This window comes from Mastigoproctus giganteus, chromosome 14 (assembly GCF_048544385.1).
Source record: "Mastigoproctus giganteus isolate SK-2022 chromosome 14, ASM4854438v1, whole genome shotgun sequence".
Classification (NCBI taxonomy): domain Eukaryota; kingdom Metazoa; phylum Arthropoda; class Arachnida; order Uropygi; family Thelyphonidae; genus Mastigoproctus; species Mastigoproctus giganteus.
This window is the reverse complement of record NC_143588.1, coordinates 38418252-38440349: the sequence shown is the minus strand read 5'-3', so window position 1 is coordinate 38440349 and position 22098 is coordinate 38418252. Positions and strand designations below refer to the sequence as shown.

Genomic DNA, 22098 nt, shown 5'->3' with positions numbered 1-22098 from the left:
GTACTATCATAACTGTCATTAATAACCCTGCCAACCTCTGTATCATCTGTAACTTAGACAGGAATCCTGATATACCTTCATCGATATCATTGATGAAGGTATATCAAACAACAGTGGGCCCAACACCAAACCCTAGAGCCTCTACTGATAACATTAGTCCATGAAAAGCAGTGTCCATTGATTACCACTCTCTGTCTTCTCCCACTCAACCATCCTTTTATCCATTGTAGCAACTTACCCTTAATGCCATACTGTTCCAATTTGTTCAGTAGTCTTCCATGTGCAACGGTATCAAAAGCTTTCATAAAATCAAAGTATATGATATCAAAATTATTTTTTGCAACCAGTTCCTTTGTGACTACATCATAGTATCCAATCAAATTTGTCAGACAAGACTTCCCCTTAACAAACCCATGATGTGTCTGAACTATAACTACAGTCTTGTCTAGATGATCCTGCATTGCTTCTTTAACCGGTGACTCCATTATTTTCCCAGGAATAGAAATTAAACTAACAAGTCTGTAGTTACTCATGTCACCCTTTGATTCTCCCTTTGTGAATTAAAGACACATCTGCACATCTCCAGTCCATGGGGACCGGCCCCTGAGTCCAAGGAAGCTTCCATAATTATGGCTGATGGTTTGTTTGATTCCTCTGCTGCTTCCTTTAATATAACTAGATAGATCCCATCCATCCCAGTTGCTTTTCTTATGTTCAATTTCAACAATTTCTCCTCCACTTTGCTCTCAGTTATTACAAAATCATTTAGCTCCCTGCCAGAGTCTGATAAGCTTCTGGCCTCCACTTCCCTACAGACTTCCTCATGTGTTAATGTAGATGCAAAATACTCATTCAGTTTGTCAGCTTCCTCAGCAGGTTCATGAGCAATCAAACCGTCGATGTCAAGGGGACCAATCTGATTCATCCCCTTCCTTCTAGAGGTTACATAAGTAAAGAAGTCTTTACTGTTTTACTTTGCATCCTTTGCCAAAGATTTCTCATAATCTCCCTTTGCTTATCTGACGTCCATTGTCACTTGATTACAGACTATCTTATATCTACCATAGGCATCTGTGTCTCCTGATAATTTATATGCCTCCCATGTATTTTTCTTCTCTGCCACGAGGCTCAGTAGTTCATCTGCCATCCATTTAGGCCTAAACCTTGAACAGTATCAGTTGTAACGTTATCAGTTGGTCATTTAGGTCTAAGCCTTGTACAGTATTTCTTAGTTGGTATGACAAGCTTAGTAACTTCTATAATTATTTCCCTGGATGCTTCCCATTTAGAATTTTCCGTTGGAAAATTCTAAATGGGATTTTAGAAAAATTCTAAATTCTAAATTTAGAAGTTTCTAACATCATCAGTTAGAATTTGAAAACTGTCTGAGACCACCATAGTCACCTTTATGAAAGCTGTTGTTGTTATTTGGTTTTTAGGAGCATTAGCAACTAAGGCCATATTGCTCTGGGAGTATGCGGTGGTCATTCCCTTGACCTTTCCACATCCTCCATATTTGGTGGTGACGGGCTCGAACCCCGGTCTAATCAAGAAGCATGTGCTACGCACTGCTGCTCCTTCCCACCTGGCTATGGAGGCGCCACCTTTATGAAAGCAAAAGCACTTCTCTTTACCCTTGATGGTAGTTACTCCTTTAAGTAAATTCCACATTATTACCAGCCTAGCTATAGTCACAAAGGAACTGGATGCAAAAAATAATTTTAACATCATATATTCCAATTTCAGAAGAGCTTTAGATAAAATTCCACTTGAAGACTGCTGTACAAATTGCAGTAGTGTAGCATCAGAGGCAGATTGCTGCTATTAATAAATGGATGTTTGTCTGGAAGGAGACAGTGTTTATTAACTATCACTGTTTTTCATAGACTAATGTTATTAATGGCATCATTCATTCAGGGTCAAGTGCTGGGCCTCTTACTGTTTTCAATATTTATTAACAATATTAACAAAGGCATATCAATTTTAATGTTGATTTGTCAAGGGCAGGGGGGTTAATAACAGGAATATGGGTACCTTACTGCAACAAGACCAAGTTAAATTAGGCAGATGGGATCAGAAGTGGCAATTGAGGTTTAACATTGATAAATGCAAGGTGTACTGCACTTGGGGAGTAGTAGTCTGAGAACAACAAACTAATTGATCGTTACCATACTCAATTTAGTGTAGAATGAAAATGACCTATGGTCAATTGTACACTCTGAGCAGTACAGACAGGCTACCATGGCAGTTTGTGGGTTTCTGTCAATGATCAATAGGAATTCTGCCAGCAAAGATGAATTATCCCACTGTATATGGCAATAGTTAGTTTGCATCTTGAATAATGCATACAGGTCTGAAGCCTTTTTAGGAAGGCTGTGGATCTGTTGGAATGGGTGCAGAAAAAAGAAACAAGGTGAGTTGGAGGCACAAAATGGTACTCTTACCGAGAAAGAAGTAATTGGAAAAAACCAGTCACCTGCAAGGAGACCTGACTAAAATGTTTAAGGCATTAAATGAAACTGAGTAAACTAAATGCTGATCGCATATTTACTTATTCTCATAAATGCACATAAGGGGATATAAATATAAACTGAAAAAAGATATTTGCAGGATGTGCAAAAATTCTCTTTAAGCCAGAGAGTAAATATAATTTACTCTCTGGTTCATTTACTCTCTAGTTGAAAGCCAATGTTCATAAATTCAAACTAGCCACTTAGAGCTGGAACTTCCAAATGATTTTTTGGAAAGTTGGCAGGGTCATTAACAACAGGAGTCACAGTACACTACTGCAACAAAAAAACCTTTTGCAGCATAAAATAAATTTTAAAATGAGAAGAGGAAGTCATGCATATCCACCACTCATCTGGTTTTGGCTTAGAAAAGCCAACATTCTTGGTATTGAAATCCAGAAGTTTTTAATGTAGAAGATATACTGCATTAAAAAAGAAGTAACAAGTTCACATTTTTTTTAATTCTTTTGTGATTGTTTCATTTTTTTGCAATTTTTTTTAATTCCAAGTTGATTTTAAAATAATTTCCCTCTAACATTGGGTAACTAAGTCAAAATATTGGCAAATTAATATTAAAATGCATCTATGTATAAAGTTTAAAATTTTATGAATTCTTCAAAATTTCATGAAAAAACTAATTCCTCAGAGTCTGCAGTGCTTATAACTCACTCCTGAAAGGATAAAGATTTCCTGTAATAAATATTATATCATAATATGATGTCTTAATATTCCTTTATTGTAATAAATGAACAGCTTTTAATGTATACATGAAAAGGTTCAAAGATTTGATCACCACAAAGTTTGTGTATTTTCTCTCTCTCTCCCCATCAAAATTATATGCTAATAGTTACTGCTTCACACCAACATCATTCTGCGTAACTAGGAAAAGGAACTATATACAGCCAATTTTTTAAAGCTAATGGCCAATAATTCATAATGGACTATATTTTACACATGTAAGTGCTTTCTGATGTTAACTAGGCATAAATACTCTAAGCCAGCCTTTGCAGAACCAATAAAGGCCATATAAGGCAAGAGGGTGTACTATGAAAACAGGGACTACTACAAACTTCACTGAAAATTTTATACATTTGTGCATAATAGTGCTAAAAATCACTACGAATTACTTAATCTTAATATACTATTTAGGAACAACTGCAGTAATTTTTACTTTTATCTGTAGCAATGCTACTAGATTACCATCAGATAATCTAGTAATATTGCTAACAAGATTAAAATAAAAATTGTCTGCAATGCTAATTCAATCACCTGCAGTTAAATTTAAAAAAACTGTACTACTAACTTACCTGAAGGCAATCTAGTAATATGACAGAAACCCATTCCAGTTTACAGCCAAACATTTATATCTCAAATAAACAATGTCAATCAAACCTGTTTATATATGCATTCAGTAATATTATACAGAAACCATAAACTGTTTTCTGTTGAGTCAGAGCAGCTCTTGTTTGATAATTTTCTAATTCTCATTTGCTTAATCATCATCATCTAATTTAAAGCTTCCATCTATTAGTCATTCATTCAAGGAAACAAACATATGACAATTCTATATACTTACTTCCATGTCAATCACTTCCTTAGGTTGTGGAGCAGGTGGGTTATCACCAACATCAAATATTGGAATGCCATCTTTCTTAATTTCTTTATCCAAAATTCCTAGAAAAAAAGGGAGAAAAAAACTTATAAATAATCATGCAGAACAAAAATTCCTTTATATATATATATATATATATATATATAAAGATTTAATATGGTAAATCTCTTGGGGAGCAAAACATAGGTAATCAAAATTTATTTCATTTTTTAACTTTCACATGTCAGGTTTTTTTTGTGTTAGTAGTAGTAGTAGTAGTATTAGCATGTGATGCAAGAAAGCAAGTGTATGAGCTTATGCAGCATCAGCCAAAAAAAAAAAAAAAAAAAATCACACCATTCCCTCCAAATGCCTGTCCAGCTCCTCCTTAAATTTATTCAACCTATCAACTTCCACAACGACAGATGGAAGTTTGTTCCAGCAATTAACCACCCGCTGACTAAAGGCAAATTTCCGCACATCTATTCTACATCTGTCTTTTCTTAATTTGAATTTATGCCCCCTTAGGTTCGTAATCTGAACAAGTGGAAGGATCCCATCAGAATTCAGCATGCTCAACCCATTCAAGACCTTATACACCTTAATCAGATCACCGTGCAGGTGCCTAGTCTCCAGCCACTGCAATTTGCAGAACTTAAGCCTCTCTTGGTAAGAGGATTCCTTCATTCCCCTCACCAATCTTGTTGCCCTTCTCTGTACACGCTCAAGTAAATCTACATCCTTCCTAAAATGAGGCTTCCAGACCTGTACGCAGTACTCAAGGCGTGGCCTGACCATTGCCTTATACAGAGGGACAATCACCTCCTTCTCCCTGCTAGCAAAATTCCTATGTCATTGACAAAACCCCATGACCTACCCTGGCAGCCTGTCTGCATTGCTCAGAAAACTTCATATCTGATTGCACAATTACTCCCAGGTCTTTTTTATTTTCTACCACCTTAAGCGTAGTACCACACAGTTGGTACGTTTCTCTGGGGTTACTTCTACCCATATGCAGTACTTTGCATTTGTCAAGGCTAAACTTCAGTTGCCACTTCTTAGCCCATCTGGCCAAATTATAAATTTTCTTTTTATACTCCGGCACGACAACCAAGTCAGTAGAGTTTACAATAAATTCATCAATACAAATATTTATCGTATTTAGTAGTCACGAGCTTGAACCCTGGTCCACTCAAGGAACACGTGCTATGCACTCTCGCTCCTGACCAGCGGGCTGCGTCAGGCCCTGCTGCAGTAGCACACTGCCATTACTGTCATTAACAACTCTGCCAACCTTTGTATCATCTGCAAACTTCGACATTAAGCCTGATATACCTTCATCAATATCATTGATAAATATACAAAACAACAGTGGACCTAACACCGAACCCTGTGGGACTCCACTAATAACATTAGTCCACGAAGAGCAGCACCCATTGATTACCACCCTCTGTCTTATCCCATTTAACCATCCTTTTATCCATTGTAGCAACTTACCCTTAATACCATTCTGCTCCAATTTGTACAATAGTCTTCCATGTGCAACAGTCTCAAAAGCTTTCCTGAAATCCAAATATATGATATCAAAATTATTTTTTGCATCCAGTTCCTTCGTAACCACATCATAATATCCTATCAAATTTGTCAGACAAGACTTTCCCTTAACAAACCCATGCTGTGTCTGGATTATTGCTGCAGTCTTGTCTAGATGATCCTGCAATGTATCTTTAACCAGTGACTCCATTATTTTACCCGGAACAGAAATTAAACTAACTGGTCTGTAATTAATCGTGTCACCCTTCGATCCCCCTTTGTGAATTGGGGATATATTTGCACATCTCCAGTCCGTGGGAACCTCCCCTGAGTCCACGAATGCTCTCATAATTATGGCTAAGGGTTTGCTTAGTTGCTTTGCCGCCTCCTTTAATATAACTGGATAGATCCCATCCAGCCCAGGTGCTTTTCTTATGTTTAACTTCAACAATTTCTCCTCCACTTTGCTTTCAATTATTACAAAATCATTACGTATCCTGCTACAATTTGATAACCTTTTGCCATTTTCAAACCTTAATAATTCCTCATGTGTGAATGTAGAGGCAAAATACTCAATCAGTTTGTTTGCTATCTGAGCAGGATCATCAACACTCGAACCATCGATGTCAAGTGGACCAATCAGATTCATCCCCTTCCTTTTAGAGTTTATATAAGTAAAGAAATCCTTGCTGTTTTTCTTAGCATCTTTTGCCAAGGATTTCTCGTAATCTGCCTTCGCCTGCCTAACCTCCTTTGTGACCTGATTACAGACTAGTTTATATCTGCCATACGCTTCTGAGTCGCTTGAAAATTTATATGCATCCCATGCATTTTTCTTCTCTGTTACGAGTCTCATTAGTTCATTAGATAACCATTTAGGCCTAAACCTTGAACAATATTTCCTAATAGGTATGAAACTTTTAGTAGCATCCACGATTAATTCCTTGAATGCTTCCCACTTAGAATTTACTGTTGGTAACATCGTCAGTTGATCCCACTGTACAGAATTTAAAAACTGTCGGAGACCACTGTACTCCCCTCTATGGAAGCAAAAACCCTTTCCTTTACCCCTGATGGTAATTAAATCTTTAAGTAAATCCCACATCAGTACACTGTGATCGCTGCCACCTAGTGGTTCCTTTATCTGCAAATTCTTAATACACGAATGATCACTGCTGATAACCAGATCAAGAGTATTACTTTCCCTGGTTGCCTCTTGAACATGCTGCTGCAGAAAACAATCATCCAATAAATCCACAAAAGTCTGACTAGTGTGTGAGTGACCAACCCACAAGTTCCAGTCAATATCTGGGAAGTTAAAATCCCCCATTATAAGACATTCCGATTTACTAGCCCACTATTTCTCTGAACAATTGCTCATTGTACTCATTCGAGTCATTAGGCCTATAACACACTTCTACTCTTATTTTTGCTTTCGCAGTGCTTATGTCACACCAAACTGACTCAACAGTGCACTGTTCATCTATATCAACTGGATGCACTTCTTTTGATTTTATGTTTTTCTTAATTAACAGAATAACACCTCCCCCCTTTCTATACACATTTTGGAGGCAATGGTGTGATTTTTTTTTTTTTTTTTTGGCTGATGCTGCATAAGCTCATACACTTGCTTTCTTGCATTACATGCCACTACTACTACTACATTGTACTCCCCAAATTCCTTATATCTGTGTGACACCACGTCTCTGCTATGCCAACAATATCCGCCTTTGATGTTTTGACGGATATTGTTGTTTTGATAAAACATATATTAAGAGCAACCTCCAACATAAAAGCAATCCTTCAATTATAGCCTATGCCCATCTATCACATCAGTAAAATATGCATAAATAAAGTATAAATTTCCACCAATAAAATTATAAATAAAATTAAGGCAAATTAGATTGTAATTATAATGACATTACATAATTGTGGAATTACATAGTTTGACTTTTGTCATATATTTTCTCATAAATTATAAACCGACTCCTTAAGATCAGTTAGCAACTGTTATTGTGATCACTTTTAGTACTGAGAAATGACGCATGGAAGTGAAGCTTATACAACATCCGTCAAAAAATATATATACTAAAAAACCTTTTTCTCCACTTGATTTCTCTATTCCTTCTAATAACATGGCAAAAAAAAAAAAAAAAAAAAAATTAACCACCTTAGCAAAAGTTGCAGATTCTAAAGGAAATTGATCTGCTGATTTCAAAAATTTCATAATTCAAAATTAAACTGTCTTCTCTATCAAATCTCCATTGATAATTACGGTGAAATTTTACTAACTTAATGAATGATCAATTTCAAATATAATAAAATAATATGCTACCTTAAAAATGAGTTTTAAAGTACTTCAATCAAGCATACAATTTACTATATACATTCTATTTCCTTAGAAATGTTTGCCAACTAGGGAGTTTTTCTTATAGTCCATTTGGCATTCCCTCTTAAGAAACCTGCAAAAATCTCCCATCAGTTCAGCATATGTTAAATTGGGAAACATTTCCATTAGGTAGCAGAATCCACTTCTTTCATTTAAAAATTCCTCCCTCTTTTTCCACTGCTGTAAAATATGTTTTTCTGTTGCATAACTTGTCACACAAAAACAGAAAACAATACTATTTTGTGAAGCTTCCCTGTAAACCAGCAAAGTAATCCAACTACCTTAAGAATAACACAGACATTCTAAGCAAAGTCATGGCACTTCACTGCACTCGGGATCTTGGACATACTGTGATGCATTTCTTTCAAGCCAAAATCATGAAGTAGAGGAACTGATGGCAATGCATTTCCATGGTGCAGTTCAATGTCAAATGCTGTTCAATCCCCATTTCACTTAGAAGACCACTAATAGGCGTTCTTGTGGGCCTATATGAGAGCTTGAAGGACAGGGTGGATGCCCTCGAAGAAACTAAATTGAGGGGCCCATCAAGCTCTCAGCTGCCCACATCAACACCAGAGGTTGCACTTGGGCATCGCGTGACACAGAGGCAACCCCCAAGGCAGAATGCGCTGGTCCCGAAGGAACTAGTAGTTGTTGGTGACTCTATTGTCAGGGAAACGGGGAACATGCTTTGTAAAAAAGATAGGTGGAACAGGACCAGGGTATGTCTGCCAGGGGCAAAGGTTGATGACGTTGTAGAGCGAATATCATCTTTTAAGGGCACAAAAGGTGATATAGTTGTACACGTTGGCACAAACGATATTAAGAGTAGGAGACCGGCAGAATTACTTAACAAGTACAGGTCACTGTTGAACAAAAGCCGAGAATTAGGGTTGAATTTGAAAGTGTCTGCAATTCTGCCCAGACACGATAGGAGGGAGTATATGATGAGAGCCTTGTCGATCAATTCGGCCCTGGAAAGATTGTGCAAGGCTCAAGGGGTAGAATTTTTTTCAGCCTGGACTGTACTTGTTAACAGGAGAGATTGCTTCTACAGGGATGGGATACACTTAAATAGAAAGGGTGCAAGAATATTTGCTGATGCTATCGAGGCAGTGTTAGGTGGGTCGGAAAACTGCTAGCTTGGGGGGAGACAAAGACCAATAGATTGACAGTAGCCACTGGCAGAGGTGAAAGAGATTCTTGCACTGCTTCTATTAGAATGAGCAGAAGCCTGAAAAACAAGATGCATGGTATTTCAGAGACTGCTGGGAGCCATTGCGGTACAAGTAAACACATGGGTTGTGTTAGGGTAGCTAAGAATAGAAACAGGCGCAGGTATACTTGCGTGTACACCAATGCTAGGAGTTTAGTAAATAAATTTGATGAATTTGAGGTATTGCTCAAAACATCAAAGGCAGATATTGTTGGGATATCAGAGACGTGGTGTCACACAGATATAAGGGATGCAGAAATGCAATTTGGGGAGTACAACGTCTACAGAAAGGATAGACAGGATAGGAAGGGGGGAGGGGTTATGCTATTAGTTAAGAAACACATAAAATCCAAGGAAGTGAAGCCAGTCGACATCGCTGGACAGTGCAGTGTTGAGTCAGTTTGGTGTGACATAAGCATTGGGAGATCAAAATTGAGAGTAGGAGTGTGCTATAGGCCTAATGACTCTGATGAGTATAATAAGGAACTGTACAGGGAAATAGAGTGGGCCAGTAAATCAGAGAGTCTTATAATGGGAGATTTTAATTTCCCAGATATTGACTGGAATTTGGGGGCTGGTTACTCACACACTAGCAGGGCTTTTGTGTATTTATTGGATGATTGTTTTCTACATCAGCATGTTCGGGAGGCAACTAGAGGGAGTAATACCCTTGATTTGATTATCAGCAGTGATTCTTCATGCATTCAGAATCTGCAGATAAATGAACCACTAGGTGGCAGTGATCACAGTGTGCTGAAGTGGGATTTACTGAAAGAGGTAACTACCATTAGGGGTAAAGGGAAGGGTTATTATTTCCGTAAAGGCGACTACGATGGACTGAGACAGTATTTAAATTCTATACAGTGGGACCAATTGATGATGTTACCAACAGCAAATTCAAAATGGGAAGCATTCAAAGAACTTATCTTGGAAGCTACTAGGCTTTACATACCAACTAAGAAATATTGTTCAAGGTTTAGGCCAAAATGGATGTCAGATGAACTAATGAGGCATATGGCAGAGAAGAAAAATGCATGGGATACTTACAAATTAACACGACACAGAAGCCTATGATAGATACAAGTTGATATGCAACCAAGTTACAAAGGAGGTTAGGCAGGCGAAGGCAGATTACGAGAAATCCTTGGCAAGGGATGCAAAGAAAAACAGCAAAGAGTTCTTTACTTATGTAAACTCTAGAAGGAAGGGGATGAATCAGATTTTTCCACTTGATATTGATGGGTCAACTGTTGATGATCCTGCTCAGGTAGCTAACAAACTAAATGAATATTTTGCATCGACATTCACACGAGGAGTTATTCAGCAAGGGGAATGCCAGAGGTGTATTCAACTCTAGCAGTAAGCTACAGAATCTTGAAATAACGGGAGTAAAGTGGAGGAGAAACTGTTGAAGATAAACACAAGAAAGGCACCCGGGGTGGATGGGATCTATCCAGTTATATTAAAGGAGGCAGCAAAGGAAGTAAGCAAACCCTTAGCCATAATTATGAGAGCTTCCTTGGACTCATGGGAGGTACCCATGGACTGGAGATGTGCAAATATGACCCCAATTCACAAAGGAGGATCAAAGGCTGACACAAGTAATTATAGACCTGTGAGCTTAACTTCTGTTCCAGGAAAATTAATGGAGGCACTGGTTAAAGAAGCACTGCAGGATCATTTAGACAAGACTTCAGTTATAGCTCAGACACAGCATGGTTTTGTTAAGGGGAAGTCTTGCCTGACCAACTTGATTGGATACTATGATGCAGTCACAAAAGAACTGGATGCAGGGAATAACTTTGATATTATATACTTGGATCTTAGAAAGGCTTTTGATACTGTTGCACATGGAAGACTGCTACACAAATTGGAGCAGTGTGACATTGGAGGCAAATTGCTGCTATGGATAAAGGGGTGGTTGAGGGGGAGAAGACAGAGAGTGGTAATCAATGGACACTGCTCATCATGGACTAATGTTATTAGTGGAGTCCCTCAGGGCTCAGTGTTGGGTCCATTATTGTTTTCTGTATTTATAAATGATATTGATGATGGTATATCAAGCTTAATGTCCAAGTTTGCAGATGATACAAAGGTTGGCAGGGTTGTCAAGGACACTACTGACACTATGCTGCTGCAACAGGATCTGGAAAGGTTGAGCAGATGGGCTGAGAGGTGGCAAATGAAGTTTAACATTGACAAATGTAAAGTACTACACATGGGAAAAAGCAACCCCAGAGCAACGTATCAACTCTGTGGTACTACACTGACAGTGGTAGAGAATGAAAGGGACTTGGGAGTGATTGTGCAGGCAGATATGAAGTTCTCTGAGCAGTGCAGACGGGCTGCAAGAGTAGCTCATGGAGTATTGTCAATGATATACAGGAATTTTTCCAGCAGGGATAAGGAGGTGATTATTCCATTGTATAAGGCAATGGTCAGGCCACCTTGAGTACTGTATACAGGTCTGGAGGCCTCATTTCAAGAAGGATGTAGAGCTGCTGGAACGAGTACAGAGAAGGCCAACAAGATTAGTGAATGGAACAAAGGGGTGCTCTTACGAAGAAAGGCTTAAGTTTTGCAAATTACAGTGTCTGGAGACTAGGCACCAGCGAGGTGATCTGATAGAGGTGTATAAAGCCTTGAATGGTTTAAGCATGCTCAATGCTGATGGGATTCTTCCTCTAGCTCAGAAAAATCACCTGAGAGGGCATAAATTCAAATTGAGGAAAGACAGATGTAGGATAGACGTGCGGAAATTTGCCTTTAGCCAGCGGGTGGTTGGTTGGTGGAACAGACTGCCATCCCTTGTGGTGGAGGTTGATAGCCTAAATAAGTTTAAGGCTCAGCTGGACAGGTATTTTGAACGAACAGAGGGGTGAAGTGGAAGTGGGGTTTTTTTTTTTTTTTTTGGCTGATGCTGCATAAGCTTGCTTTCTTGCATCAAATGCCTCTTCTAATGCTAATGCTAATATTTTAACACATACCATCTACCATAATGAAATATTTAGAAAACACTTTGTGACATTTTCAATATACTGCAATTTTAGTTCCCTCTTCAAGTAACTTAGAACCAAGAAGTTCTACATGCTCTCTTTAGATAAGTTAAAATCATGAACTAATTCATTCAACTGTTCTTGCTTAATTAAGTGCAGCATGTTATGATTTTCTGGTTGGTAGTTCTTGAAGTGTATGGTCCAGCAAAGCCTGCTACACAAGAATTAGCATTAGTAAATGATGCAAGAAAGCAAGCTTATACAGCATCAACCAAAAAAAAATAAAAAAAAAAACTTCCCATTTCACCTATTCATTTCCTCCAGTAGTTTGTCTAGTTCTTCCTTGAATTTATTTAAGCTATCAACTTCCACAACAACAGATGGAAGTTTGTTCCAGCAATCAATCACTGGCTAGCTAAAAGCAAACTTCCACACATCTACCCTGCAACCATCCTTCTTCAATTTGAAATTTTTCCCCATTTGTGTTTGTGTGCATGCATGTGTGTAGTCTGAGCAAGAGGAAGAATCCCATCAGCACTGAGCTTGCTCAATGCATTCATAGCCTTAAACACCTCAATCAGATCACTTCACAAGTGCCTAATCACTGGACACTGCAATTTGCAGAACTGAGGCCTTTCTTGGTAAGAGCATCCCTTTGATCACCTCGCCAATCTCATTGCCCATCTCTGTATTTGTTCCAGCAGCTCTACATCCTTCTTAAAATAAGGCCTCCAGACTTGTAGGCAGTACTGAAAATGTGGCCTGGACATTGCCTTATACAACAGGATAATCACCTCCTTGTCTCTGTATATCATTGACAAAACCCCACTATATTCATTACATCACTATATTCATCACTGCTTCCTTTATCTCATGATTTCAGGAGAGCTGGTATTGGTCATTATGTGGAACAGGCCTTACTGAAGATCATATTTTAGAATATTTGATGCTGTACTTGCTTTTTCTGAACATCCTTGACACTTCTGCCATTCAGAAATAGCAATGAGTGTGGTTTCGTGATTCTCACCACATAAGAACAGCAAAAGGCAAACTTTATTTTTCCCAGTTAGCCACATCCTCAGATTTGTGGTACAGCACATATGTTTTGTCCCAATCTAGCAACCAAAACACAGAAAATATGCACATTAGTAATACTGTAGATTTTCTTCCTCTGTGGAGTTTTCACTGTAAACCAACACAATCAGTGCGATTCAGACACTTTCCTGCTCAAAAATTTTATTAAAAATTTGCTGCTTAAAAATTTTATTAAAAATTATGAGCTTATGTAGCATCAGCTACATAATATTTCCATTTTACAATGCTAAGTAAAATGGAAATAAAATAAAGAATATTCAACAGATACTAAGATAAACTGTACATATACTTGCATTACAACTGCCTTTCTGTTACTATGAAAGACAGAGGTAGGAGGTAAACAGACAAGGTTGAACACGTTAAATCTCCCCAACATTACAACCATCTATAAGCACATGCAAACATTATTATTTGCAGGTAATACAACAGATCAGTGTCATATCTACTTCCCTAAATTATAGTAAGATACTCGTATTATGGGTAAACACAAAAACCTGTATACGTAGAAATCGTGACATGATGTGAAATTTTAAGAATTATTTTCAAAATCTATGCATAAATATTGAAAGGTGATATATTAGTGAAGATAAAAATTGTGTTGGTCGGTGTAATTTGTCCAATTTTGTTCTAAACTACCCACCTCCAAAACAATAATGAATGTTTACTCCAACAACCAATTGCTATCTGCCTGAATGTGAATTTCCACACATCTGTTCTGCAACCATCCTTTTTCAATTTAAATTTATGTACACTTGTGTGGCATCTGAGAAAAAGACTAATTTAGAAGAACTTACAAAAGGTGCAGAGAAGAACAAAGAGATTAGTTTGGGAAGGGGGGGAGATATTTTCTTACCAAGAAAGGCTAATCTCTGCACACCACATAATCTGAAAAATAGGCATCACAAAGCTGCCTAATTTCCGGATGCTGCAGTTTACACATACCACCTTCCATGGTAAGAATAATGTTTTTCCCGCAAATGATCTCTTTCCACTTATCTATGCCTTTTTCAACAGGTTTTTGTACTTCCTGAACTGCAGTTTCCAAATCTGTATGCAGTATTCCATATGTAGACTAATAATTGTTTTATACAATGAGATAATCACCTCTTTGTCCCTGCTAGGAAAGTTCCAAGCAAAGTTTAAGAAAATTTAAAAAACACAATTCTGGAAGAGTATAAAAGAGAAATAAAAGTTCATTCATAGATAATATACAGTTTCATAAGCCATCAATAAACTCTTCATGTAACAAAAATTAAAAAAAGATAAATTTAACGATTGTACACAGATAGCTGGACCTTTATGCTACAAGAATTTATATCTTAAAATACATGTTAAACAAAATTTTTTTTCTATAATGTCACAATTTTTTTTTGGCCTTACTCCAATATACGGTGCCCCCTTGTAATTGGCTGTCAGAACGGGGGAAAGCAGTGATTGACAGGTTGTGAACCCGCCTACTGACTGCATCCCCTCTTCATTTCATGCAGACGTCATGTGACACGAAGTCACTGGAGCGGTAATTACGAAATTCATTGTGTATTCATTCTTTTGAATGCTGGCTTGTACTGTGTACGGTGCTCAGCTGCTACTTGTTGCTTTGCTGCTAATTGCCTTGTGGTCCTGAGTTTGTGTCGTTATCCTGTTCCACTGATGAGGTGAGTTTAGTTTGATTTGTATTTCTGTGTTATTTTCACGTATCATTAACCTAGTATTGTGTCCGTTGCGTTCTTTTAAAAAAAAAAAATTCTATGTTGCCGTTTTGTACTTATGCAAAGAGCAATTTTATTGTTCGTTGCACGTGTTAATTGACTTTCGTTTCTGTTCAGCAAAAAAGGTTGTTTTTATGCGACTTCGGGAAGGATTCAAGCAAAAACCAGTCGTTGGACAAAAAAAAAATACAATGGGAGTTACATTTTTAATTGTCTTTCATTTGTGTTTAATGAAAAATGGTTAGGTTTTTAGGTTACCTTTTTACGGGACTTCAGGAGTTATTTGCCGAAAATTGGTCGTTTACTGCGTCTCATTATTTTTTTTTTCATTTTGAAAAAGAAATTTGTGTTATTTTTACGTATAATTATTTTGGTTGCTGCTCCGAAAAAATTGCTGTATTGCCGTTATTTTCATTGTTTTTCAGCTGTGCCATACTGTTATGTCGCGTGACATTCGCCACGTGCAGTTGTCGAGAAGAGGGGAATGCAGTGAGTGGGTGGAGTTACGAAGTGTACGTCATTGCTTTTCCCCTTTTCTCGAAGAGATATTCAAAGGGGCACCGTGTTCTGGATTTTACCTTTTTTTTTTTTTTTTTTTTTTTTTTAAGCTGAAACTTTGCACTGAAATTATTGGTAAAATTTTATACACTGTTGTATTGGGATTTCAGAAGGCACCATCTAGCTCTGTCCAGAACCACGTCTTGGACCACATCTGATCACCGGGCCATAACTTTAAAGTATTGTGGTCAAATTTAGAGTATTCTTCATTAACAAAGGAATGATGGAGATCAAAAAGTATATGCAGTAATTCAGGAATACTGAAATTGTGATTTCTGTCACTCTGACAGATTTTTTTTTTTTTCGCAAAAAAATGGTTACAACAGCAATCAAAATGCAGATAAATTCCAGCTGCCAGTTAACTACTTAAATGTCCATTTGTAAAAAGGTCTATTAAATATTTAAATGTTCATTTGTAAAAAGTACTGATATCTGACTTGAAAGAGATATCTGATAAAATTTCAACCATCCTCCTGCTCCCCATACCAAGGTACTCATTATTTTGGTTTTAGCACATTTTATTATATACTTTTTTGAACTAATCTATTACTAAATTTTCTGGATTTTACATATACTGTATATATTTTAAATTTGTAAAAAAAATATATATTTTAATTTTTATATTCTGTTATTTGATTAGTTGAGTGAACATTTCATTATAGTGGTATTAAATTTGCATTAACTAATACTTTTAAAATAAAGCAAATCTTAATATACAATTTTAAGATATGCAATCTTAATATACATATTTAATAATTTAATTTGTATGTGGAATTTAAATTTATTTAACTTTTAATTTCTCTTGCCAAAATTAAAAAAATCCCAAAATCCATAAAGCCTCTGGCATCAAGTACCAGATAAATCCATAAAGCACCAGACCCCTTTCTGGATAAGGGATCTGGTACTATATATTATTGTAACTTAAATAATGTAATCAAAGTGTCCAAATTTTATAAGGGTCAAACAAAGTGAACTGCACTTCACACAGAGGGTAATTTTACACATAGGGTAACTATGAACTTGCTTTTTATAATACTAATATTTATAAAAAATAAATAACAGATTTTAATACATACGTAATTTCCTTTCCATTTCATCACACCTGCGTATTTCACCAATAAATTTTCTTTGGAAAGCATTCATGTTAAAATTAACCTATATGAAAAAGTATACAAAATATTTATAAGTTAAAAAATAAAATAAAATTAAAATGCAATTAAATTAAAGTAAAATACTTAAGATGCTGAGTTAATAATTAACTATTTCAACATTAAATCATTAACCATATTTAGCAGTCACAGACTCGAACCTGATCCACTCAGGCAAGTGTGCTGTGCACTGTTGTAGGTGACCACTTGGCTACACCAATATAAACTAATGTTGAACTTTCCTGATGAGAAAGAAGCTGGAAAGTAGTTTAGGGATGGCAAAGGCTGATTAGTATGGGCCTCAAATTGTTTTTAAAGTAGATTTTTTCTTATTTATTATTGCTTATATAGTAAACGACTAGAAAGGCACTTCTTAAATAAAATACATTTTAAAATCTTTTTTGTGCCATATTTTGTTTTCAATTTTCTTTTTTTTTTTTTATAACCAGGTGTCTCAAAGACCAGACGTGGCCAGACCTCTGGACTTCTGACTGATGGATATTACATATTGTAGTAATATACAGAGGGATACTGTAGCTGCAGCAATAATGAGGTTACTAACTTGAAAGTGTCTGCAATTCTGCCAGACACAGTAGGAGGAAGTATATGATGAGAGCCCTGTCGATCAATTCGGCCCTGGAAAGATTGTGCAAGGCTCAAGGGGTAGAATTTTTTTCAGCCTGGTCTGTACTTGTTAAGAGGAGAGACTGCTTCTACAGGGATGGGATACACTTAAATAGAAAGGGTGCAGGAATGTTTGCTGATGCTATCAACGCAGTGTTAGGTGGGTCGGACACTGCTAGATTGGGGAGATACAAGGACTAATAGATTAAGAGTAGCCACTGGCAGAGATGAAAGTGATTCTTGCACTGCTTCTATTGGAATGAGCAGCAGCCTGGAAAATAAGATGCAGGATATTTCAGAGACTGCTGGGAATTGGGGCACAAGTAAACACATGGGTTGTGTTAGGGTAGCTAAGAAAAAGAACAGGTGCATGTATACTTGCGTGTAAACCAATGCTAGGAGTTTAGTAAATAAATTTGATGAATTTCAGGTATTGCTCAAAACATCAAAGGCAGATATTGTTGGAATTTCAGAGATGTGGTGTCACACAGATATAAGGAATGCGGAACTGGAATTTGGGGAGTACAATGTGTACAGAAAGGATAGACAGGACAGGATAGGAAGGGAGGAGGTTGGTTGGTTGATTGATTTGGATTTTATTGGCGCATTAGCATCTAAGGCTATAATGCGCCTGGAAGGGAGGAGAGGTTATGCTATTAGTTAAGAAATACATAAAATCCAAGGAAGTGAAGCCAGTCGACATTGCTGGACAGTGCAGTGTCGAGTCAGTTTGGTGTGAAAAAAAGCATTGGAAGATCAAAATTGAGAGTAGGAGTGTGCTACAGGCCTAATGACTCTGATGAGTATAATAAGAAACTGTACAGGGAAATAGAGTGGGCCAGTAAATCACAGAGTCTTATAATGGGTCATTTTAATTTCCCAGATATTGACTGGAATTTGGGAGCTGGTCACTTACACACTAGCAAGGCTTTTGTGGATTTATTGGATGATTGTTTTCTACATCAGCATGTTCGTGAGGCAACTAGAGGGAGTAATACTCTTGATTTGATTATCAGTAGTGATTCTTCATGCATTAAGAATCTGCAGGTAAATGAACCACTAGGTGGCAGTGATCAGTGTGCTGAAGTGGGATTTACTCAAAGAGGTAACTACCATTAGGGGTAGAAGGAAGGGTTATTGCTTTTGTAAAGGCGACTATGATGGACTGAGACAGTATTTAAATTCTATACAGTGGGACCAAATGATGTTACTAACAGCAAATTCAAAATGGGAAGCATTCAAAGAACTTATCTTGCAAGCTACTAGGCTTTACATACCAACTAAGAAATATTTTTCAAGGTTTAGGCCTAAATGGATGTCAGATGAACTAATGAGACATATGGAAGAGAAGAAAAATGCATGAGATACATACAAATTAACACGTGACACAGAAGCCTATGATAGATACAAGTTGATCTGTAACCAAGTTACAAAGGAGGTTAGGCAGGCAAAGGCAGATTACAAGAAATCTTTGGCAAGGGATGCAAAGAAAAACAGCAAAGAGTTCTTTACTTATGTAAACTCTACAAGGAAGGGGATGAATCAGATTGGCCCACTTGATATCGATGGGTCAACTGTTGATGATCCTGCTCAGGTAACTAACAAAGTAAATGAATATTTTGCATCGACATTCACACATGAGGAGTTATTCAGCGAGGGGAATGCCAGAGATGTATTCACCTCTGGCAGTAAGCTAGAGAATCTTGTAATAACTGAGAGTAAAGTGGAGGAGAAATTGTTGAAGAAAAACACAAGAAAGGCACCTGGGTGGATGGGATCTATCCAGTTATATTAAAGGAGGCAGCAAAGCAAGTAAGCAAACCCTTAGCCATAATTATGAGAGCTTCCTTGGACTCATGGGAGGTACCCATGGACTGGAGATGTGCAAATATGACCCCAATTCACAAAGGAGGATCAAAGGCTGACACAAGTAATTATAGACCTGTGAGTTTAACTTCTGTTCCCGGAAAATTAATGGAGGCACTGGTTAAAGAAGCACTGCAGGATTATCTAGACAAGACTTCAGTTATAGCTCGGACACAAATGCAGTCACAAAAGAACTGGATGCAGGGAATAACTTTGATATTATATACTTGGATCTTAGAAAGGCTTTTGATACTGTTGCACATGGAAGACTGCTGCACAAATTGGAGCAGTGTGGCATTGGAGGCAAATTGCTGCTATGGATAAAGGGGTGATTGAGGGGGAGAAGACAGAGTGGTAATCAATGGACACTGCTCATCGTGGACTAATGTTATTAGTGGAGTCCCTCAGGATTCAGTATTGGGTCCATTATTGTTTTCTGTATTTATAAATGATATTGATGATGATCGATCAAGATTAATGTCCAAGTTTGCAGACGATACAAAGGTTGGCAGGGTTGTCAAGGGCACTACTGACACTATGCTGCTGCAACAGGATCTGGAAAGGTTGAGCAGATGGGCTGAGAGGTGGCAAATGAAGTTTAACATTGACAAATGTAAAGTACTACATATGGGAAACAGCAACACCAGAGCAACGTATCAACTCTGTGGTACTACACTGACAGTGGTAGAGAATGAAAGGGACCTAGGGGTGGTTGTGCAGGCCGATATGAAGTTCTCTGGGCAGTGCAGAAGGTCTGCAAGAGTAGCTCATGGTGTATTGTCAATGATATATAGGAATTTTTCTAGCAGGGATAAGGAGGTGATTATTCCCTTGTATAAGGCAATGGTCAGGCCACACCTAGAGTACTATATACAGGCCTGGAGGCCTCATTTCAAGAAGGATGTAGAGCTGCTGGAACGAGTACAGAGAAGGGCAACAAGATTAGTGAATGGAACAAAGGGGGCTCTTACGAAGAAAGGCTTAAGTTTTGCAAATTACAGTGTCTGGAGACTAGGCACCAGCGAGGTGATCTGACAGAGGTGTATAAAGCTTTGAATGGTTTGAGCATGCTCAATGCTGATGGGATTCTTCCTCTTGCTCAGAATAATCACCTGAGAAGGCATGAATTCAAATTGAATAAAGACAGATGTACGTTAGACGTGAGGAAATTTGCCTTTAGCCAGCAGGTGGTTGGTTGGTGGAACAGACTTCCATCCCTTGTCATGGAAGTTGATAGCCTAAATAAGTTTAAGGCTCAGCTGGACACATTTCGAACGAACAGAGGGGTGAAGTGGAAGTGGTTATTTTTTATTTATTTATTTTTTTTTTTTTTTATTAGCTTGCTTTCTTGCATCAAATGCTTCTACTAATGCTCATGCTAATTAGTCTTTAGTCTTAAATGGTTGCGGGGTATAATCACCCTAGGCATGTCAATCACTGCTACTCACAACGATTAATGGGAAGTGGTATTACCAGATTGTAAAGACTAACCATTTTTACTTTATTAATTATTATTATTTTATTTATTTTTTTTTTTTTTTCAATGGCAAAATAAAAATAAAACTTACATCTCTGAACTGTACTAGTCCCAATTCTCCTAAGTGCGAAACACATGTGTACGCAGCTTCATACTGCACAAACAACTGGCACATTGTCATCTCTTCGCTTCTAAATAACGAACCCATTTTAATCACTAATTCTCAGAAAACAACACTTAACTAATACATCTACAAAAATTAATATCACAGAGAATGATGTTTACGCCCAACTACAATCAAATCACCTGCTCGCTTACAACAGCGCCCATCAACGTTAAAGGACGTAAGTTATCAATTCGTCAAAATATTGTTGTGGTGAGGTAGCAGTTTTGGGCTATGGACTGCGGTGGTAATATTGCGTGTTGTAAAGTCTAACCATTTTTACTTTATTTATTATTATTTTTTTTTCAATGGCAAACGAAAAATAAAAATAAAACTTACATCTCTGAACTGTACTAGTCCCAATTCTCCTAAGTGCGAAACACATGTGTGCGCAGCTTCATACTGCACAAACAACTGGCACATTGTCATCTCTTCACTTCTAAAAAACGAACCCATCTTAATCACTTACTGTGATCCATAAGTTTCAGATGAACATGCTGATCAGAAGTGAAACACTCACGGATTAATGCTATTCTGTGTGAAAAGATAAAGTTACTTTCTTTAGGAAGGTGAAGCCTGAGATCGACAAGGAAGCTACAGAGAGAAAAACACAAATTCTTGATGGAATTCGAACCCAGGCCTTTTCCACCAGGTGTGGTAAGGACAATGATTATGAAACGACTCAAGAATCACCCGGTAACTTCTTAAATATACCCATTTATATATTTTGTCTGTAAATTGTTTGTATTTTCGGGTCAATTTGTCCGTTTTGCTGGATGTAAAAACCCCAGTTTCTGGGGGTGGGGGAGGGAACCTAGCTATCTACCCCGGAGCCCGACTAATTCAGCCAAGAAGTGAAAAGAGCCCATTAAAGTGACTCTGTGTCAATGACATGATTCGAACCCGAGTCTTTTCATCAATGATATTGATGAAGGTATTTCTCAACCATCCCTTTATCCATAACAGCAATTTGCCTCCAATGCTACACTGTTCCAATTTGTGCAGCAGTCTTCCATGGGCAACAGAATCAAAAGCCTTTCTAAGATCTAAATATATCAAAGTTATTCCCTGCATCCAGTTCCTTTGTGACTACATCATAGTATCCATTCAAATCGTTCAGGCAAGACTTTCCCTTAACAAAACCATGCTGTGTCCGAGAAATAACTGAAATCTTGTCTAGATGATCCTGCAGTGCTTTTTTTAACGACTGCCCCCATTAATTT

The 22098-nt window shown here is 37.5% G+C and overlaps 1 protein-coding gene across 2 annotated transcripts in view; it reads right to left on the bottom strand.

The window, feature by feature from the left end:
- LOC150075071 (V-type proton ATPase 116 kDa subunit a 1-like) overlaps positions 1–21013 on the bottom strand; it is a 431757-nt gene extending 410744 nt beyond the window's left edge. For both annotated transcript variants that reach the window (XM_090389279.1, XM_090389280.1), the window contains exons 1-3: positions 20804–21013; positions 16674–16752; positions 4087–4184 (exon numbers count right to left, since the gene is read on the bottom strand). In XM_090389279.1, the coding sequence (XP_090245405.1) occupies positions 4087–4184; positions 16674–16752; positions 20804–20920 (294 nt within the window). In that variant the 5' untranslated portion in view covers positions 20921–21013. The remainder of the gene's footprint in view (positions 1–4086; positions 4185–16673; positions 16753–20803) is intronic.
- Between the last annotated feature and the right edge of the window lie 1085 nt (positions 21014–22098).